The 19,219-nt window shown below is 32.7% G+C and overlaps 1 protein-coding gene across 1 annotated transcript in view; it reads right to left on the reverse strand.

The window, feature by feature from the left end:
• Window positions 1-1,964: 1,964 nt before the first annotated feature.
• The window catches only part of LOC147074832 (uncharacterized), a 59,127-nt gene continuing 41,872 nt past the window's right edge, over window positions 1,965-19,219 (reverse strand). The window contains exons 6-15 of the mRNA XM_085943003.1: window positions 17,295-17,433; window positions 15,904-16,121; window positions 14,689-14,872; window positions 12,368-12,550; window positions 9,461-9,642; window positions 8,292-8,481; window positions 7,489-7,631; window positions 6,469-6,579; window positions 5,283-5,466; window positions 1,965-3,928 (exon numbers count right to left, since the gene is read on the reverse strand). Of these exons, the coding sequence (XP_085799129.1) occupies window positions 2,101-3,928; window positions 5,283-5,466; window positions 6,469-6,579; window positions 7,489-7,631; window positions 8,292-8,481; window positions 9,461-9,642; window positions 12,368-12,550; window positions 14,689-14,872; window positions 15,904-16,121; window positions 17,295-17,433 (3,362 nt within the window). The 3' untranslated portion in view covers window positions 1,965-2,100. The remainder of the gene's footprint in view (window positions 3,929-5,282; window positions 5,467-6,468; window positions 6,580-7,488; window positions 7,632-8,291; window positions 8,482-9,460; window positions 9,643-12,367; window positions 12,551-14,688; window positions 14,873-15,903; window positions 16,122-17,294; window positions 17,434-19,219) is intronic.

Genomic DNA, 19,219 nt, shown 5'->3' on the forward strand with positions numbered 1-19,219 from the left:
ACTTACTTAAAAACAATACTTATGTTTAAAAAGACTAAAAATAATAATTTTGATAAAGCACCTTGTAATTATTTTTTAAATTAATATTATATATTATATACCTACTAATTAAAATAGTAAAGTAAATTTATTCAAAGAATAAATAAAATTAATAATCTCTAGCACATTATGTAACTTATTATATTTATCACATTGTCATGTAATACAGCGATGTTAAAATTCGTATTTTTATACGTACATTGTGGTAAAATAAAATTTTAATTACTATTAATATTATTTAGAAAATTATATCTATATCACTTTCTATGTTTTATTAGCTAATTAAATTTAATAAAGTTTATTAATTCATTTAAATCCATAGACAATGAATACGGCAAAACAAGATAATAAACTCTCATTTTTATTATTAATTATTATAAAATATTATCGTTAAAAACATCTAGTTAAGTTTGTCGATGTCATTTTGACGCAATAGTCAATATATATTTTTGAAATTTAAAATTAAGTATTTTTTCTCAGTTTGTAATGCAGTTTATCTCCCTTGCAGATTATTCATTGATAAAATTGTACTACAGTAGAACAACTTAACCTTGAAATTGCGCAGACTGTGTTTTTTTTACTCCCCATGAATTACCGATATTATAGCACCTGTACACGTTCATGGATTTACTTGCACCAATAGTGTGCATTTTAAAGTATCAGGAAAACAACGGTATACACGTAAAAGTTCTTACTTGTTTTGCTAATCTCTTTCTTCAAGAGTAAGCGAGACGCGATGTTGTCGTTTTGTAGTACTATTTGACAGGTTGTGAAAATCGATTAACCTCAAAACGAGTCTGCCCGGTGAAGCTCTTTTTTTACTGGCTGGTTCGCCACTATCGTTCTACTGCGTAGGCGCTGATATCGCACAGTCCAATTATGCAATCTTGCAATTTGCACGACAATACGTGTTTATAAGCATTTTTGTTATGGCTGCGATAATACGTACTGTCAGCAGTAAATCCATGCACGTGTTAACGGGGAATTACTTCTGACTGTTTTTACATGAAGTTTCATCGTTTTCTCTCGCTTGGTATCGCTCTAACTACGTCATATTTTCTGTCAAAATTATAAAATTTCACGCTTATGCGGTATTGTTGTATGTTGTAAAATCTATAAACACTTATTTCATGACGTGTGATGATTATACATGTTAAAATTTGTAAGGATAAACTCTCAATATAATAGATTTTTGTTTTTTTGAGAAGGGATCCGGAAACTTGTTGGGTAGGTACCGAATTAAATATTTGAGTCAATCCATTTTAATATACTATCATTATTGAATAGTTTCTTAGCTAAAAAAAACATCGTTAAAAGATGCGTCTCGCTGTTAAAAAAAACATAGTACATACCTATACATATTTTTACAACGTTTTTCTTAGCTCGTATTTTTGTTTGTCCGGTACAAATCTTGCAATCAATTTTTAACTAACTTCCCGACTAGCTAGACATTTGAAACTCTTAGAGTATATCAGAACACGATGCCAACGCATTTTTTAAATACTTTTAGCCATCTTTAAGTAGAATTTAATTCATTTTCAGTTAATTCTGTATTGTATGAAAAGTTATTTCGATACCATTATTGGTTGCTAGTGGGTCCTAGCAACTAAATTATTAATATATACGTGCGTTACTGTGGAAATCAATATGAAATGACATTTCATTATTCAGTATTTCTATCCAGTACTAATTTTTTTTTGATCGTTTAAGCTGGTCAAGTCAAGTTTATATGATTCAACAGAAAATTTAAAAACGTTGTATATAAAAAGTTCTTTTTATCTTGTAATTATTCTGTATAAAGCGATGGCGAAATGTAGAGATCCCGAGAGAGAATTGTGATTATTAGGAATGTGATAAAGAGAAATTTCAGATCTAGTACATACTAGATAATATACTTAATGATTAATTTTATTACATAATCATATTTATTATTATTAAGTACCTACATATTAATATGCACTTCAAGATGGTCCAATATGATTTACATGGTCCAACACAAATGACTCAATCGTGTAGGCAAATGACAAATCATAATTATTATTAAATTTAAAGAACACATTATTAAGAACTTTTCTCTGCTGAACTTTGAGCTTTCTGTTTCTCTAAGAGCCTTTTTCTGACAACACTCGGATCGTAGCTGATTCTAAAATTCCTTCTCCCTCGCCGAATGATTCGATTGGAGGTGGAATTCCTTGAGACAACTGGAAGTTCGACTCTTCGTATACTTCCAGTCCTAGCGCCAAACTGCTGGAGTTTTCTTCCACTGTCTTCATTGGTTAAAAGATCTGAATCTTCCGGCTCGGGATCTGTCAACTTTGGTTTCTTTTCTCTCGAATCTTCAATTTCATGACTGGCTTTAAAATCAGCATATACACTTGTACTGCTTTTTGATTTTGGTCTAAATCCATAACCAGAAGATCGTGAGAAATAATCATCATCTTTTTTTGATGATGTTTCTATATCACCTCGTTTTGAACTTTTTGTAGTACTTTCAGCAGGCTTTCCACCACCTGTGTGGACACTTACGCCATAATCCTTCAATTCCACTCTTTCTATGTGTCCTAATGGTCTACTGTTACCAACGTTTTCTTCTTGTGTTGCTTCATAAAAAACTTGTCCATTACTCACCAGTGATTTGGCAGGTAATTCTATTTCCTTTTTGACTGGATAAACCTCTTCGCTTTTGCCATAGTTTCTTAGCAAACTCACTTCTGGAAGAGACAATTCAAATGGTCGATGCTTAAATTCTATATTGCTTGGCGGAATTGCTGAAAATAAACTCTTTACAGATCTATTAAATGATGGTATTAAAGTTATCTCTTCTGAATAGTCTTTTACATCAGATTGTGAGTACTTTTTTTCATGACTAGGCAATATCAATTTCTCTTGTTTAATTTCTTCTTCTTGTTTAAAAGTCTGTTTGTTTTTAAATATCGGTATTTCTTCACTTTCTGCAATCGATTGTTTATTAAGATCACCGATCGGAATAAATCGTTCACTGGCATCTCTGAAAGATGTAATACTTTCAAATTTTCTATCATCTACAACTTCGGGTGCTTTCGTTATAAATCTTTCATCGTCCATAATAAAACTGACACTACTAAAATTTGGTCTCTTGCTGCTTTCATTAAATTCAGATTGACTCTTCAGTGACTTAGATTGTCTACCGTTAGTAATTCTCTCCGGTTTACTTTCTAAACTTATAGGTACGAAAATTCTTTCAAATTTATCTTTTGGATCTTCTTTAAAGTCTTCAATATTCTGTGTTCTTTTATCTACAACAGTACTCTTTCTATCTTCTCCTCTTCTTGCAAATGCTTTTCCAATCTCTTCGATTTGTTTTTCTTCTTTAAGTAATCTTTCAAGATTTGCTTTCGCATCTTTGTCACCAACTTTCAAATTTTCATCAACAGTGAATACTTCTACATTTCTGTCAGTAAAACGTTCAAGTTTATCGTCCAGTTTTTCTTTGGAATCTTCAGAAGTATCACTAAACTTGTTTTTGACGATTCTTCCACTTTTGTCCATCGGATCTACGGAACCTTTATTTGAATTACTAGTGGATACAAGAACCAACTTATCGTCATCTGGATTTTGATCACTTTGGTTAGTCTTATTTTCTTCGTCTCTTCCATTCCGATTTTTATCCACAGAGTCTATGGAAAGTACTTGAGTTTTACTTCCATCGTTTTTATCTGGTTTCCTGTCATCATACGAGTCCCTTCTTCCAGTATCGTCATTTCTTCTATCAATGGTTGGTCTATCTGATGAACTTGGTTTCTTATTATTATCATTACGAGAGATACTATTTCTGCCAGTCTCTCTATCTGATTTGTAATACGTTGAATTTGGTGGAGAATCTTTGTGTAAATAAGCTACTGGCCAATATCTGAAATATTAACAAAAACAATACTATAATTTATTAAGTAAATCTCTCCATAGATATAGAAGGAAACAAAGTAAAGGGAGTTCTTCTCAACAACATCGACGATATTTCTCATTGAAAATAGTGGAAAGGTTTGCAAATTAATAGGTTAACTGAGGTGTGTACCAAATAAAGCCTAAACCTTAACGGCCCACGTGCGCCACGTAGATCAAAATTGAGATTTTATTGTATTTTCAGAGCATAAGCCTGGACATTCCTAAAACTTTGTAGATAATCCATTTATATAATTTTGAAGCATTATTATCCTTTATATTTATTTTAAACATTTGATGACTGCATAAAGTATTTTTATTACATAAAATAGTATTCTTTTAAACCTCTCGATCTAATGTTTTATAATATAGACATATTTCAGTACATCCATGTGCAGTTTTGATAAGATTTGTTAGGTTTATTAATTTTTAAACGCATTTATAAAACCATTAGTAAAATTGATGTTAACATTATATAGTTCTGAAATATTTACGATAAAAAAAATATATTTATAATCTCTGTGGTCACAAATTTCACATGAATTGGGCATTTTATTATTCAATAAATAGGCACGATTACCACATTTGAAGATAATTCTAAAGATACTGATTATAAGCTTTGTCTTTGACCATTCAAATGTGATAAAACATTCTACGAATAATGATTGTTTTATAATAATTAATTATTGACCTTTATATTAGTATTTCATTATAGAAGTATTTATAGTAGATTTTTTTTGAAATACGCCATTTCATTTGTTGGAATGAAATGCTGATAGAAATGGCGTATTTCAAAAAAATACTACTTTATTCTTAGGTCAATAATTATTATAAAACAATCATTATTCGTAGAATGTTTTATCATGTATAAAATACCGTTAACACAAGAACTGAAACCGAATGATCATTTGGTGCGTCGAAACTTTTCTGATTAGGCTTTAGAGCAACTTGAAAAATAATATATATCTCTTATTTGATAATCCTTTATTTTTAGTGGAGGTATCAACACTCACTGAAACAAAGTTTCCAAAATGACGTGGTTCTCATCAGCTGGAAACTCAAAGTTTTGAATGTCAATATGAGGATGAAAATGAAATAATCAGAGAAATAAAAACAAAAAAATTGGCATCCTATCATACGGAATCCCGAAAAAGATTACCGTCATAGCTCAAAAATCTCAGAGATTTGAGCCCACCACTTCACCCCTATTTAAATCACCGATAAGAACATGGGGAGAAAATATCCGAACTCATCGCTGACATCCAATAATGGATACGGCACAGAAAGCATAATATATTCATAATAATTATATAAAATATTATCACCTTGCAACACCAAAGCCACCAGGCCTCGGAGGATCAAGGAATCCAGACCCTGAAGGATCTTCACCGGGGCCACTAGGTAGTCTGACTGGAACCCATTGAGGTTGAGATGATGACGGTCTATCTGGTAAGTAGTTATGATGATACCTTATACGGTTCTTGTCAATTGTTGGCACTCGGACATAACCTGTGAAGAAGAAAATATTATATTAAAATCATATTATAATGTATCTAAAATATTTACTTCAGTGGAAGTTTTATCAGAATCCTGATGAGAGGGTGACATCATCAGTATTTCTCCTTCTTCTTTCACCCTGTCACGGACCCAGCATTGGAGCATAGGGCAAGCACAAATTCACGCCACTTCTCTTGATCCATCGCCAACTCTTGCGCTTCTCGACATGCTAGACATGCAGCGCGTAGATTGCTTTTGTAGCACCGCTGAAGGGTAAGGGACGGCCGGCCATGACGACTGAACCTTAGTGACTGTGCCACAAAGGTAAAAAGTTTCGCATTCTTTGGCGGCATCCGGAACACATCTCCCAGCCACTTAAAACGTCTCTTCGTGATTACCTCAATCACTGAAGGCTGCTGTGTCTGCACACAAACTCGAGTGTGTGTAATGCGGTCTTACTAATGTACCTCTAAGATTCAGCGGAGACATCGATTCTCAAAGCTCAAAAGCCGAGACCTTTGAAGCTTAGTAATGCGTCAATTACATCGAGCTTCTTTACGAGCAATCCTCCTGTAAAGTCGCCCAGTGTAATCATCGAACAAGCTAACATTTCGATGATTACACTGGGCAACTTTACAGGCAGATTATAAATTCGCCAACAAACAGCTCGTAAAGAAGCTCAATGTAATTGACGCTTAAGATACCATATCTCACAGCCATACAGGAGCACATGTAGCACGCACGCGTTAAACTGTGCAAAACGCAGTGTTTACTGAGTATACAAATCAAATACAATAACTCGTATTAGGTACTTTATTTTAATACCTACTCAATAGGAGTTCATCGCACAAGTAAAGTTTCCGAATGTTTGCCTCCAAAGCTGTCACCAACTTGGGAGTCCACATACATAAAGCTGCCACTCTTGTAAGACTGTCCTTATTATGGTAAAAATATATGAAAGTGTAAAAAAAAAACACTTACCTCCCTTCAGAAAAGTTTACAATATTAACGTACCAGGGCTAGGGTTTCGTCTTTCATCATAGAATGACTGAGGGCCATCTTTGTAGAGATCATTCCAATATCTTCGATCTGCGTCAGCTGGTGGAGGGCCTGAACCATGAAGACCTGAGAATAATAAAAATAAAAAAACTCGTAATCCTTCGAATGTTGTGGAAACATTTTTTTATAGTTACATACAAGCGCGCAAACAGGAAAATTAATATGGGGTACATTTCGAAATTATTCCGTAATATTTTTTAATTGTTTTCTTAAGGCGGTGGAAATGGGCGGGATTAACAAAATCTATCAGGTACCACTTGCATCCATATTTACCTCTACATATTTCTAAGTACATACCTCATGCCCAGACACTCCACACTTTGATTCTAGTGGTAAATACCTGGCTTTTAACTATAACTACGGGTGCTTACCTACGAGTTATTGTGACGTATAAACAGAAAATGGTAAGTATAAGGGGGTCCATGTCGAAATCCATAATATTTTTTTACGGTTTTCTGAAGGGGCGTGGTTAACATCATCTATCAGGTACCACTGGCATTCAAATATACCCCTACTACAGATTTCCGAGTACATACTTCATGCCCAGACACTCCACACTTTAGTCAAACGATAAACACTTTGCTTTCAACTATATCTACGAGTTATTCCAACTTGTCGCATCCACAAGTGGTTGGGTAGCCTAATAGTTTTAATTATTAGGATCGTAAGTGTCTGTTTGTGTCGATATACCGAGTTAGAATATTAAAGCAAACATTGAATGCTTCAGGTAGTTGCCCCAATTAATCAATGACACATGCCGCGCGTATCTTAGAATGCCAAGAGTAATGGAGCTAACCTATTAAGAAGACTGTTTAGCAGCCACAACATCAAAATCACGATTCTCAGGCATGAGGTCCTGACGAAGAAGACGTAGAAGTAATATTTCATTCACTTAAATAATTTGTATTTTTTTTCATTCCTGGGGGGGTCCGGATGCTCAATCTTTCATCCACGTTATTTTAATTAGGTACCTACCTGAAATATCGTTTCTATCATCATTATAGCCGTTCGGGCGTCCTGGAGTTGGAGGTCTTCCTCCAGTGAGTCCTGCATTGGCGTACGGATAATATCTGTCACTGCAAGGACGCCACTGTTCTCTCTTATCACCTACGTAGCACCTAAAATATATTTGATATATTATATCTTGTGCAGTCAGTAATATTAAGTCATCTCTTGATTATCATCCGGGTTTTAACCTACTATTGAGAAAGTCCTAACTTTCATCCATTTATCCTATCCTGCTGCAGTGTTCTGCGGGCGTCTACACCAGTTGCATTAACTTCCTTGTTGACACTATCCAACCGCCGAAATTTGAACAAACCAGTCACTTTCCAATCATTTGGTTTACTATCCACTATCCAGGATACACTTCAGCAGGTGAACACTGTCCATTCTTGCTACATGATCTCCCAATGAATTCTTCCAACTTTGAAGACTATGATAAAACTTTCTTCTTCGAAGCATTTAGTAGTACCTACTATCCACGTATTATATAAAATGTTGAGTTTTTCATGTGAAATAAAGCTATTAAACGTTTGGTGTACAGCAAGGTACTTGCATTGGTCCATTTTCTGTATATTGGATATTATTTTTAATTTCATAAAATTCGATAAATCTAATTATTTACCGACATTCTCACAACATAATATGAATTTAATTAATTTGGTTTTTAACCTTGAAGGTAATTAATTAATTTTATTCCATTCGGCAAAAAATCTACATCAATTTCTGTCAAAGACAAAAAATGGAGATATAATCTTTAAAATTATCTGCCTTACCAGGGATGGGCAAACCCTGAGGAGTGTCCACAGCGATGCGTTGGTCTGCAGCAGTAATCCCAAGATCCGACCTCACCTCCATCCAGCTCACAGCTCCAGTGACCTGCTATCTTGTTCCTGGCGCATTTGGTGCCAGCTCTGCATGGCCAACCGGACACCGTAAAATGGGACCACGTGTCCAAGCCGAGGTCTGAAAGGTTATATAGGCATTAAGTTAAAGTGAAACGTATTACCTACTATTTTTGGCTCAGTTTTACTTAAGATGATTTTAAGGGTAAGTTTTTTAAATGTTTTACTAAGGGTATAATCGTGTAACAGGAAAATAATATTCCAGCAGTAAAGTGTCAGTCTTTCCTCTTTAGAAAAGCAATACATAGATTTTTTAAATATATCGTCATCTCAATTAATACTACAACTAGATAACTTGAGTTGCACTGTTTTTGAGATAGCCATTGAATAATATGATTCTACATTTGCTTCTCCACAAAATGATAAAACTAGGTAAGTCAGAAGTTAATGGAAACTGTTTTAATTTTGTGTTTGACAAAATTAGATAATTTTAAAATCATAAATGCATTAAATAATTAAAATAATATATCTATAATATTTTTTCATACACTTGAACATTATTTAATTGTTCCCAATTAGACAAGCACACTTTTCCGTTTTTATTTTAAATAATAAATTATAGCCTAGAGTTATGTTAAACAAGTAAAGTTTAAATATAATTTTCCCAACAATGACAAAATTAGAGTTATCTAGTTGTAGTATTGTTATGACGATTTATTGTGATGTATTTTAGGGTGCTTAGAAGAAATTTTAAGCTGCTTGCTAAGTTTATCCCTGTATACTGTATACCATATTGTGCGTTTTTTTTTGTGAAATTGCTGCCTATTAAAAATGGCAAATCCATCATGAAATGCGTATGATGGTAAACATTTCATAAGATTACAATATATATTATATAGATAAGTCAAAAAATAAGAGCTTCAAAATTGGCCATCTTTTAATCAAGTAAAGTTTAAATTTCGTTTTCCCAACAATGACCAAATCAGAGTTATCTAGTTGTAGTATTTAGGTGACGATATAATAATATCTCGTTGCATTACATGCTTTAAAGTAATCAAACATTATAAATTATTTGTGGATGGTTTGTTTGTTTACTGTACCATCATAATCAATCTTAGGGAAGTCATCGACTCCTGATCCATGCCCGGAATGAGGAGGTCGACCTCCAGGGTATCCCCCGGGACTTGGACGACCAATCGCATGCGGTGGACCACTGGGACCACTTGGCCCAGCGGGTGGATAGCCCCCAGAAGGTGGCGGACCATAAGGATCCGATTCAAAGCTGAAAGCATACAAAAATATTAGTATATTTTTTCAAAGCTGCGAAACCCATCCACCATAATATACTGTACGACAACATTATTTAGGCAACAACAGGAAGTCGCTCTTATCGCGTATAGAATATTTCACAGTGTTGTCATTTTTTGAGAAAACATATCCCGCGAAATTAGGTTTTAAGTTTATATCAATTCTATTCTCAGTAAGTTTATAAGTACATTAATTTATAAGTCTAATTATTGTTCAATATATATCAATAGAATTTTTTTTTCAAATAATTTCACCTCTTAATTATTACTATTATATTAGGTTAATTATTACAGTGTAATTATTTAATTTGGAAGGAAATGTATCATTGAACCCACATTAACTGATAATATTGTTGCAGGTATTTATTAATTAAATAACTAGAATACAAATTATGAGTAAAAAAGTAGAAGTGAAAGATATAACATATTCAATATTATATTGATGACCCAATCACATGTTTTATAATTTACAAATGATGTCTTTATATCGTATTTTTAGTAAAATTGTTGTAGAAACACATACTGTGAAAATAATTTTCTATAAATTAAATTATATCCACCTTACATAAATTTTAAAACAATATGTACCTACTTATCGGTTTAAAAATTAGGAAAAAATAGGACAATTCATTAACTAACTAATGATCATTTATACTTAATTATTATACGTCTAAAAATATTAATAAAATAGATTACGATACACATAACTTTATAATATACAAACATAATTTCCAGTATTTGGGGAAATATTTCTAGTATTACAACACTGAATTTTGACATACCTGACATGACAGGAACCCGTAAAATGGGCTTGTTGAAAGTATTGTATAGGCTCACCTTTTAAATACGACTCTTTTTCTTCTTCGCAATAAATCAAAAGTTTACTGATAATAATTCGAACATCATTTCGTATTGTATTATACATCTTTTGAATATAAAAAGCTTCAAATTACGTAAATTGATAGATGCGTCAAATACGAAGTGTCAAAAATGTAATGAAAAATTTGGGGGCGTTCCTAATTTGAAACCGGAAGTTCGATTAGCTGTACGTAGTTCACAGATTTGCCACGTAGCCAAGATGAAGTTGCCGGACAATAGCTCCAGTTCGAGTTTCGATTATAGTAACATCTATCAACATAAAATAGAACTAACGATCTTAGTCGATAATTAAACACTCATCACTAAAATTTATCATATTATATAATATTAGATATAACGAGTAGTCGATATCAAACATTTCAATCAAGCAGTTCAAAAATAATCTCTCAATAATTGAATAATCGTACATAGCATTCTGTGTTTGTCCGCAATATACATACAACTACCAAAATAATAAAGCCATACTATCATATTGTAATATTAAAATAAACACGAAACAATAAACAACTATAAAAACTGTTCTGTGTTTATATGTCAAATATGTATCCATAAAAAACTAAACTTAATAATTGGGCATCATACCAACTTAAAAAACCAAACAACTACAGTTAATGGTGATCCCGACGGAAAGTGATAAACAACAACACGATTCTGTTATCGATAAGATTCGTCGGTTTTTGGGTTTTAAAGAACAAAACTCGATTGAAAATATATAACATACTTGTTATATAGGTAAACAAAATAATTGGGTATATATCTGAGGTGTTTTCAAGTTATAGAACTGTAAAACCGATCGCCATGGATCAAGGTTTTGAAGCACGGTACTTCATGATGGTCAGGCAATAAAACCTAAATATATGGCAAACAAGTTACATTTATCCAAAGCAGTGTCGTGGATCCCAGGTCCGAATCTTGGGCTTGGCAAATGCACATATTGTTCATCCTAATAGGTTGAGCAAGTGGCTGACATCCATTTCTCGTAAGAACAAAATCTGTTAATACAAACCTCCACTACGCGGAGGCCCATATGATCTTACTAGGATCGGACATAGTCGTATTGATTGATTAATTATGTAATAAATATTAAAATAGATATGAAACAAAAATCGGTGTGTTTACTTATGTCCGCGCATTAGAAGTTGTACTTCTTTGGCGTAACAAAACAAAAACAAAACTTGTGATAACCTAGATTCTTCGACTAGCTCTTAATTATCTTGTTAAATTACACACGTAAGAAAACGGGCCGCTTATTGAAGCGCCATTGGTTTATTTCTATACACTTTAACTTACATTACTAAATTATATAATGGTTTCTTGTTGTTTTTATTTTGAAAGTACCAAATGTCACTCTGACGTTTAATAGTTTGTTTACGTAAGGCCTAAGGTTTACGCAAATGGCTTACAATAATAAATTCGCCGCCTAGGCAACGGAACAATTCTAAACTATAATATTATACTGTATAATCGTCACAATTGCAGTATCATACTGTGGCGTAAAGGTAGTGCGTTCGGCTGATAACCGAACAATCGGTGGTTCGAATTAAATCGAGTGCGTTTTTTTCTGTGAAAAAATGAATTATGTGTTACATGCACATGCCAAAAATACACTCTGATCTGATTTTCCAAACGCGCCTAAAGAAGTATAACGTCAATAAATAAAAACAGTCGGGTGTTTTACTTTTTGCGAAAAACGATTTTTTCTGTGTTTTCAGAATTATGTATGTTCAATAATTAGAATGGTACATTATTAAATCTTGTGAATTATTCGTTGAATAAAAGAAATAGTTCATTAAAATTGAATACAAGTTGAACACTGTTTACCTTGTATGATCGTGGTGGTGATGAGCGGCAAATCCACCTGCATGACAAGCTGGATCAAAGGTATTGTACGCAAAGAGCCAATGAGTTTCGGATGGAGTGTAATCCAGTCCTGGCTCCAAGTCTCGTAGTCTGATATCACTCAGAAGGCAATTGTCTTTGTTCGGAGGAAGGTGAGGGTCAGAGCTAAAAAAGACGACATTTAGTTAATAATTCATTACTACTAGATACCTACTACTTTATTGATCTCGTTTAATGTATTATAAGTATAAATTTATTTTAAACCACAATTGGCTTAGTTGGTAAAACGGCCGTATTTTTTATTTTACGACGTTTTTATTAAAAACGTTTTCTTTTTTGTCCAGTACAAATCTTGCAATCGATTTTTAACTAACTTCCCGACCTAGCTAGACATTTGAAACTTTTAGAATATATCAGAACACGATGACGGAACATTCTTTTAATACTAAGTTACTTCTGTTTTGTATGGAAAGTTAGTTCGGAAAAAATCCGCAAGGTGGCGCTTCGATCGAATTCAATGCTTGCACTTTTGCGTTCGACGATTTTGAAAAAAGAATTAACTCGCTTTCTTGTTTTTTGTTTGTTTGTTTTTCACTTCATATCAAGTACAAGTTTTAAAAATCGCATGTACGTTATTCAATTAATAAATGCTTTATAATAATTATTGACCTTAATAAGTATCTTACTCCCTACTTCATTTATCGTTTGTCAATTTGTGGCTACGGCCGTATGTTGTAGCTTAATCACTGGGAAATGCCAATAGAAATGGCGTATTTCAAAAAAATAATACCTTATTCTTAGGTCAATAATTATTATAAAGCAATCATTATTCGTAGGATGTTTATCAGATTTAATGGTCAAAGACATAGCTTATAATTAGTATCTTTAGAATTATCTTCAAATATGTTAATCGTGCCCATTTTTTGACCAAAGATTGTAAAATATAATTTTTTATCATAAATATGACACTATATAATGTTAACATTAATTTTACTAATGGTTTTTTAAATGCGTTTAAAAATTAATAAACTTAAAAAATCTTAACACCACTGCAGATGGATGTACTGAAATATGACTATATTTTAAAACATTATAGTGAGAGGTATAAAATAATACTATTTTATGTAATAAAAATACTTTATGCAGTCGTCAAATGTTTAAAATAAATATAAAGGATAATAAGGCTTCAAAATTATATAAATAGATTATCTACAACGTTTAAAAAATGTCCAGGATCATGCTTTAAAATAGGATAAAATCTCCATTTTGACCTACGCTGAGCATGTGGGCCGTTATACCAAACCATAATAGATTAAAAATATTCCTCTATCTATAAAATATCTAAAATTATATATGATTTATTTATATATATATTTGTATTTTATTTATGTATTGTAATTTGTAATAATATATTTATTCGCTATTATATAAAATTATGACTTCATTTACGCAGGGTTTAATAGAATTTTAAAAACTAACATACACTATCTGCAATTTCTAGTCTTAGTTCAATGAAAACAAATACATATTAGGTACTGACAAAGTTTAGTGTGCACTATTTATGTCGAATCTAAACAGGCCACGTCCACCCTTCGTCATTGATATAACCTCCACTCTGTAGATGCCCTTATACTCTCAGGAGGAAACATAGTAATTTCCATATTTATTTTGGAGATCTTACGCAAATCAAATTTTAAAATATCATAACCGCCATCTATTATTGCGTCAACGTACCTATTTACTTCTTTATTTGCCGAAAATTCATCTATACTAAAAACATTGAATATTTGCCATCAAAATTCAAAAAATCATTAAATTCTCTGTAGTTATATTTCAAACCGTGTGATCTTATCAGATATAATATCGTCGGTGTTTTGTTAAAAGGGCGAATTAACCAAAATGCTATTTTACAGGAGGAGGATTTTTAACTTTTGACATTTATTTGTTTTTTACCTATAGATAATTATAAATATCTAACAAGTTTATAATAAAGCTTAGAAACAATACTGTCATTATAATACGTATTATTATATAATATTTTAAAAGGCCTAATATTTCACATTCGCTTTTTATTTCGTAATTTTAATTAATTATCGTTTCCATGTACTTTCCTGTGTAGATACAAATTCGCCGTTTTTACACAACAAAGCTAGTGGAGTACATACTGTATTTTCATTAAAATCTCGATTTCGCCAAAATGGTTGATTTGCCCTTTTTACAAAACACCGACGATATACAAACTTGTAGTATGTACAACAATAGTATGAATCCCAGTCTATATATCATTTTTTTAATTATCTCACGTATAACTGAAGCTCATGCATCTGAAATCTCTGGAAGCTGGAGGACCATGGCTTCTAGCGGTTCTTCCATATCTTCCATGGGCAGCGCAGTGCTCCTTGCAAGCTTCCTCAGTTGGGAGACGAGCACCGATCCTCACAGCCTCCGGAAGTAACTTGGCCGATGTGTCGTATTGTAGGAAGCATTCTGTAATGATTATAAAAGGGCATTACATCACCGCATTGATTCTAAGAGGACCACATAAACCTGTTCAGAGTGGAGATTCCTTAATTTAAACCACAAAATTAGTCGCCAATAAAAAAATTAAGAGGACTAGTTGTTATTAACTCTTTATAGGGTAAATTATCTATTATTTTTTGCTTTTAAAACTGAACCATGATATTTTGAAATACTTAAGACATAAATGGAGTAAATTTGATATTAAAAATAACTTATATTTATTAATAACTCAGAGAAACTAAAATTTCCATTGGTCAACATATTAACCAACGGACACGTACGACATCAAGCAGTTCAAAAATAATATTTTTATTCATATTATCAAGTTCTTCGAAGGTATATGTATTTTTATTCATGTTTGCTGAAACAAAATAGAAGAAATTAAAATGACCTCTGAAATGTTTGAGGATTATTTAATGAATAAAGCAAAAATGTACTATTTTTCAATAAAGAAATTGAAAAATTTCCCGATCCCAAATGTACTCATGAAAAATAAAAATATATTACAATAATACATTATTATCTTAATAGAAATAACTAAAAAAACTACGCTGCAAAATCTTAATAATTAATATTATGGTAAAATATTTTTAACAACACTAAACTCAACTTCAACACTAAATGGGCAATGGTTAATATCTTGACTATAGACAAACACACTGATTTCCAGCCACTAATGCCAACTTCAAGACGGTTGGTTTTTGTATTAACCAAAAAGTATTTTTGATAAACTTTTGAAATACTATATGGGTATCATTACTATGACCAGAATTACAATTACAGACCATAATGTCAGTGGTTAACATATTAACCAAATTCGTCCTTGCCCTATAAAAGGAAGACAAACTCAGGCCTCCTTAATTCCACGCACAAACTTTTCTAATATGTATTTTACCAAGAACTGCACTTGTAAAAGTTGTACATCCCACCACATTCTTCCTCATCCCATCGACTCCTTCAGCTTTTATTAATGTCATAATAATATTTGAATAACTCACCTTCTTCTGTTTTAGGTCTTCCTGCGCCGCTAATAGGCCTCAACGCGTTCGGAGAGTCCAAAGAGAATGGATCAGCCTCGCAACCTCTTCCATAGCTTCCTCTTTCATAGAGTTCACAGGATCTGGCCTGTGAGAGCGCGCCTGTCGCCAGAGATGCTCGTGGCCAGTCGGTCAATTGGCAGTTCTCAGGGATTTCGCCGATCGTTGGTGGACCATGTCTGTATGGAGTATAAAATATTATCAGTAAATATAACGAAAAGATCTTACTACTCTGTGACGTTATCTTTAACATATGAGATAATGCCCGAAAGCCAAAGATAGTAGTAAGCGATAAATAAATGGAATGAACAATGCCTCATCCACGCTTGCACTATTATTTTGTGTACTTATTTAAAATCTGAGCGCAGAACAAAAACATTGTGACTGACACTCGACCCAACCAATTTAGCAGGACAATCGCTCAATAACGCTTCCCGAGACGTTCCGACTGCTACCTGTTTTCTGATCGCTTTCTCCGTGATGGAGAAACCAATGTTTATATTTGATGGGGCGATCATTACAGGTAAACGCGATATTTTATCTGTTCGTATGCAGACATATTTAAATTCTAATGAATTTAAGTTTTGTACTATTCCATTTGAGTCGTTTTTTGCGACCCGGGTTTCGCCTTTCGGCGTCTTCAAGTACTATGTACAATCACCAAAAGGTAAATACACACTGACGACGAATACTATTAACTCTAACTTATATAACAAATCAATATAATAAAGTAGGTAAAACTTTATCACCTACCTATTAAGTCAAGGATCACAATAAAAAAAATATAATAAACAACAATTATTATGAATAGTTGAAATGTTTGTAAAAAACGGCCTACCTTATCAATAATAATACACTCTATAAGCGTATAATAAATCGTCAAAACCTAATAATAGATCACTAGTAATTATAAACAATAAAAATATTATACTCAAGAGGTGTAAAATGGTAAATTCTGGGAACAATGGTGGGAACAACAGACATATTATTATTTAGTTTATTATTTTGTCAAAATATCGTATTTTTCTTATTTACACCACGGGAGAGGACTAGGTTCAAACTAAGAGCAAACTGGAGGATGCCTGGCGACGTGAGAAATTCTCGTCTAATTGTGGATCCGCTAGACAAGCTTTCTGGCTTTTTAACTCAAGCAAGTATAACATATAGCGTTTATCTGAACAAAATTTGTCGCCTCTATGTAGAATGTGGCATGCTGAACATCGCTGACTATGAATGGTTGTAATTTGTAAATAAATTTATCATATTTTTTCGTTGTTCTTGTAAAATCATTTTTTTTTAATATGCAATATGTGAAGATAAGCTCTGCTTATTGAATAGTTGATGGAGTTTACCTGAAACTGAATGCTCTGCAGGTGAATGCCGTAAGCCTCAGGCACTCTGCCTCGCAGTGACCGATGCCCGTGGCGACGATGGCAATTCGTGCTGCAGCAGACGATAGACGTCGGCCGGAACGGACGCGCCAGAAGCAATCTGAAAAGATAATCATTTAAGATATTAAATAACTTAATTTATTACAAGAATATGTAATTTATTATTAATGTGTGTGAAGGCTGAAGAGAGGGAAAAGGCGATAGTAATAATGTCAAAACAGCAACAAATTTTGAAGAGCAAAACATTTTTTATAATCATTATTATTATTTCAATTTAATTTTCAATTTATTTATTTTTTTAACATATTGTGGACATTACAAATTATAAGTTGAAGATGTTCACAACATGACATTTAGAAACAAAGATATATAAATATAACAGTATTACATAAAAAAAGAGATAGATGAATAGATAAATTAGATATGTACAAGGAAGTACACCGGATGAGTTAAGCAGACCCTATTTTAAGAATTTATAAAACAACGTCCACCTAAACTTATTCTCACGTGGGTGGAATATATCAACACCCAAAGCAATTTCGTTGAACATAGTTATCGCCCTCCCAATTGGCATTACCAGTGGCAGGTTGGTTCTGCATCTTGGGAGAATAAACAACTGATGGTCTCTATTTCTAAGATAGTTATCAGGGACACACAGGTCAACACTGCCCAGAATGGCAGAGTTCTCATTTATACCTCGTATAAGTCGAAAAAAATACGTAGCTAAATAAAGATGTCTTCTAAATTGCAGACTGCAGTATGTAAGCATGCCTAAGAGAAAGTCAGTTGGATAATGCCACGGATAGTATCCATACAACCTCAAGTAAAGGAGTCTCAAGAATTTCTTCTGTACCTTCTCCACCATAAGGCCATACTTCAACTGATGCGGTGCCCAAACAATAGACCTACTCTCAAGTCTGCTTCGAACTAAAGAATTAAATAAAAGTTCTATCCTATATATATATATATATATATATTTATTATGATCCCAAGGATGACTATATACAGGCCGTAGCACTGAATTGCGAATTATGATGGCAGTCCTAATTATTATTGATCATTTTCAAATGCAATGCGAATTTTCGATTGCATATTTGGTTCAAATCATTTTCTACAGACAGTTACCATATTATTGCATTCAAAGTATGAGTAAACATTAGCACTACGATCGAAGATTAGTGAGCTTTATAATTATATAGCCATGATATTTTAAATGGTGTCAATATTATGCATACATTGTTATGTTTCTTTATTTATTTATTAGAAGGGGTCAATTTAGACATTGTGTTTTCTGCATAGAGCTGGTTTACTTATAGTTTAATTGAATTTAAAAAAACTAAACAACACTATCTGTAATTTGTAGTCTTAGTTCAATGAAAACAAATACATATGACCGACAAAGTTTAGCGTGCACAATTTATGTCAGATTTTAACTGCCTACCTCCACCTTTCACCACTGCATACATATTATATAATACATAAAAGATCTGAAATCTTACAGAAATATATATCATATTATATACGTGCTGACTAGGGAATCCAATCCCGAGCAAAAATTCTGATCCCGAGATTTCGGGATTACAATTTAACAATCCCGGGATTAGCATTTTTTCCATTGATAATATAAATTTTTTATATTTACAAATAACATTGATAAAATCAGTCAAAAATAAATCTAGTATAATTTATACTATTTAAGACATTTATTGTTAATATTGTATACGTTCAATCTTGGAAATACATAAGTTTAACCCTTAAATGCATGGTGTATTCATACGAATACACGGCATAATATGGCATCTATTGTCTAAATCTTCCAAGATTTAGTGTTGACGTAATACTTTTAATCATTATCAAAGTCTATGCTTCCATTTAGTTTCACGTTT

The sequence above is a fragment of the Rhyacophila brunnea genome, unplaced genomic scaffold, assembly GCF_057557595.1.
Source record: "Rhyacophila brunnea isolate RB1 unplaced genomic scaffold, BYU_Rbru_1.0 scaffold_15, whole genome shotgun sequence".
NCBI classification, from domain to species: Eukaryota; Metazoa; Arthropoda; class Insecta; order Trichoptera; family Rhyacophilidae; genus Rhyacophila; species Rhyacophila brunnea.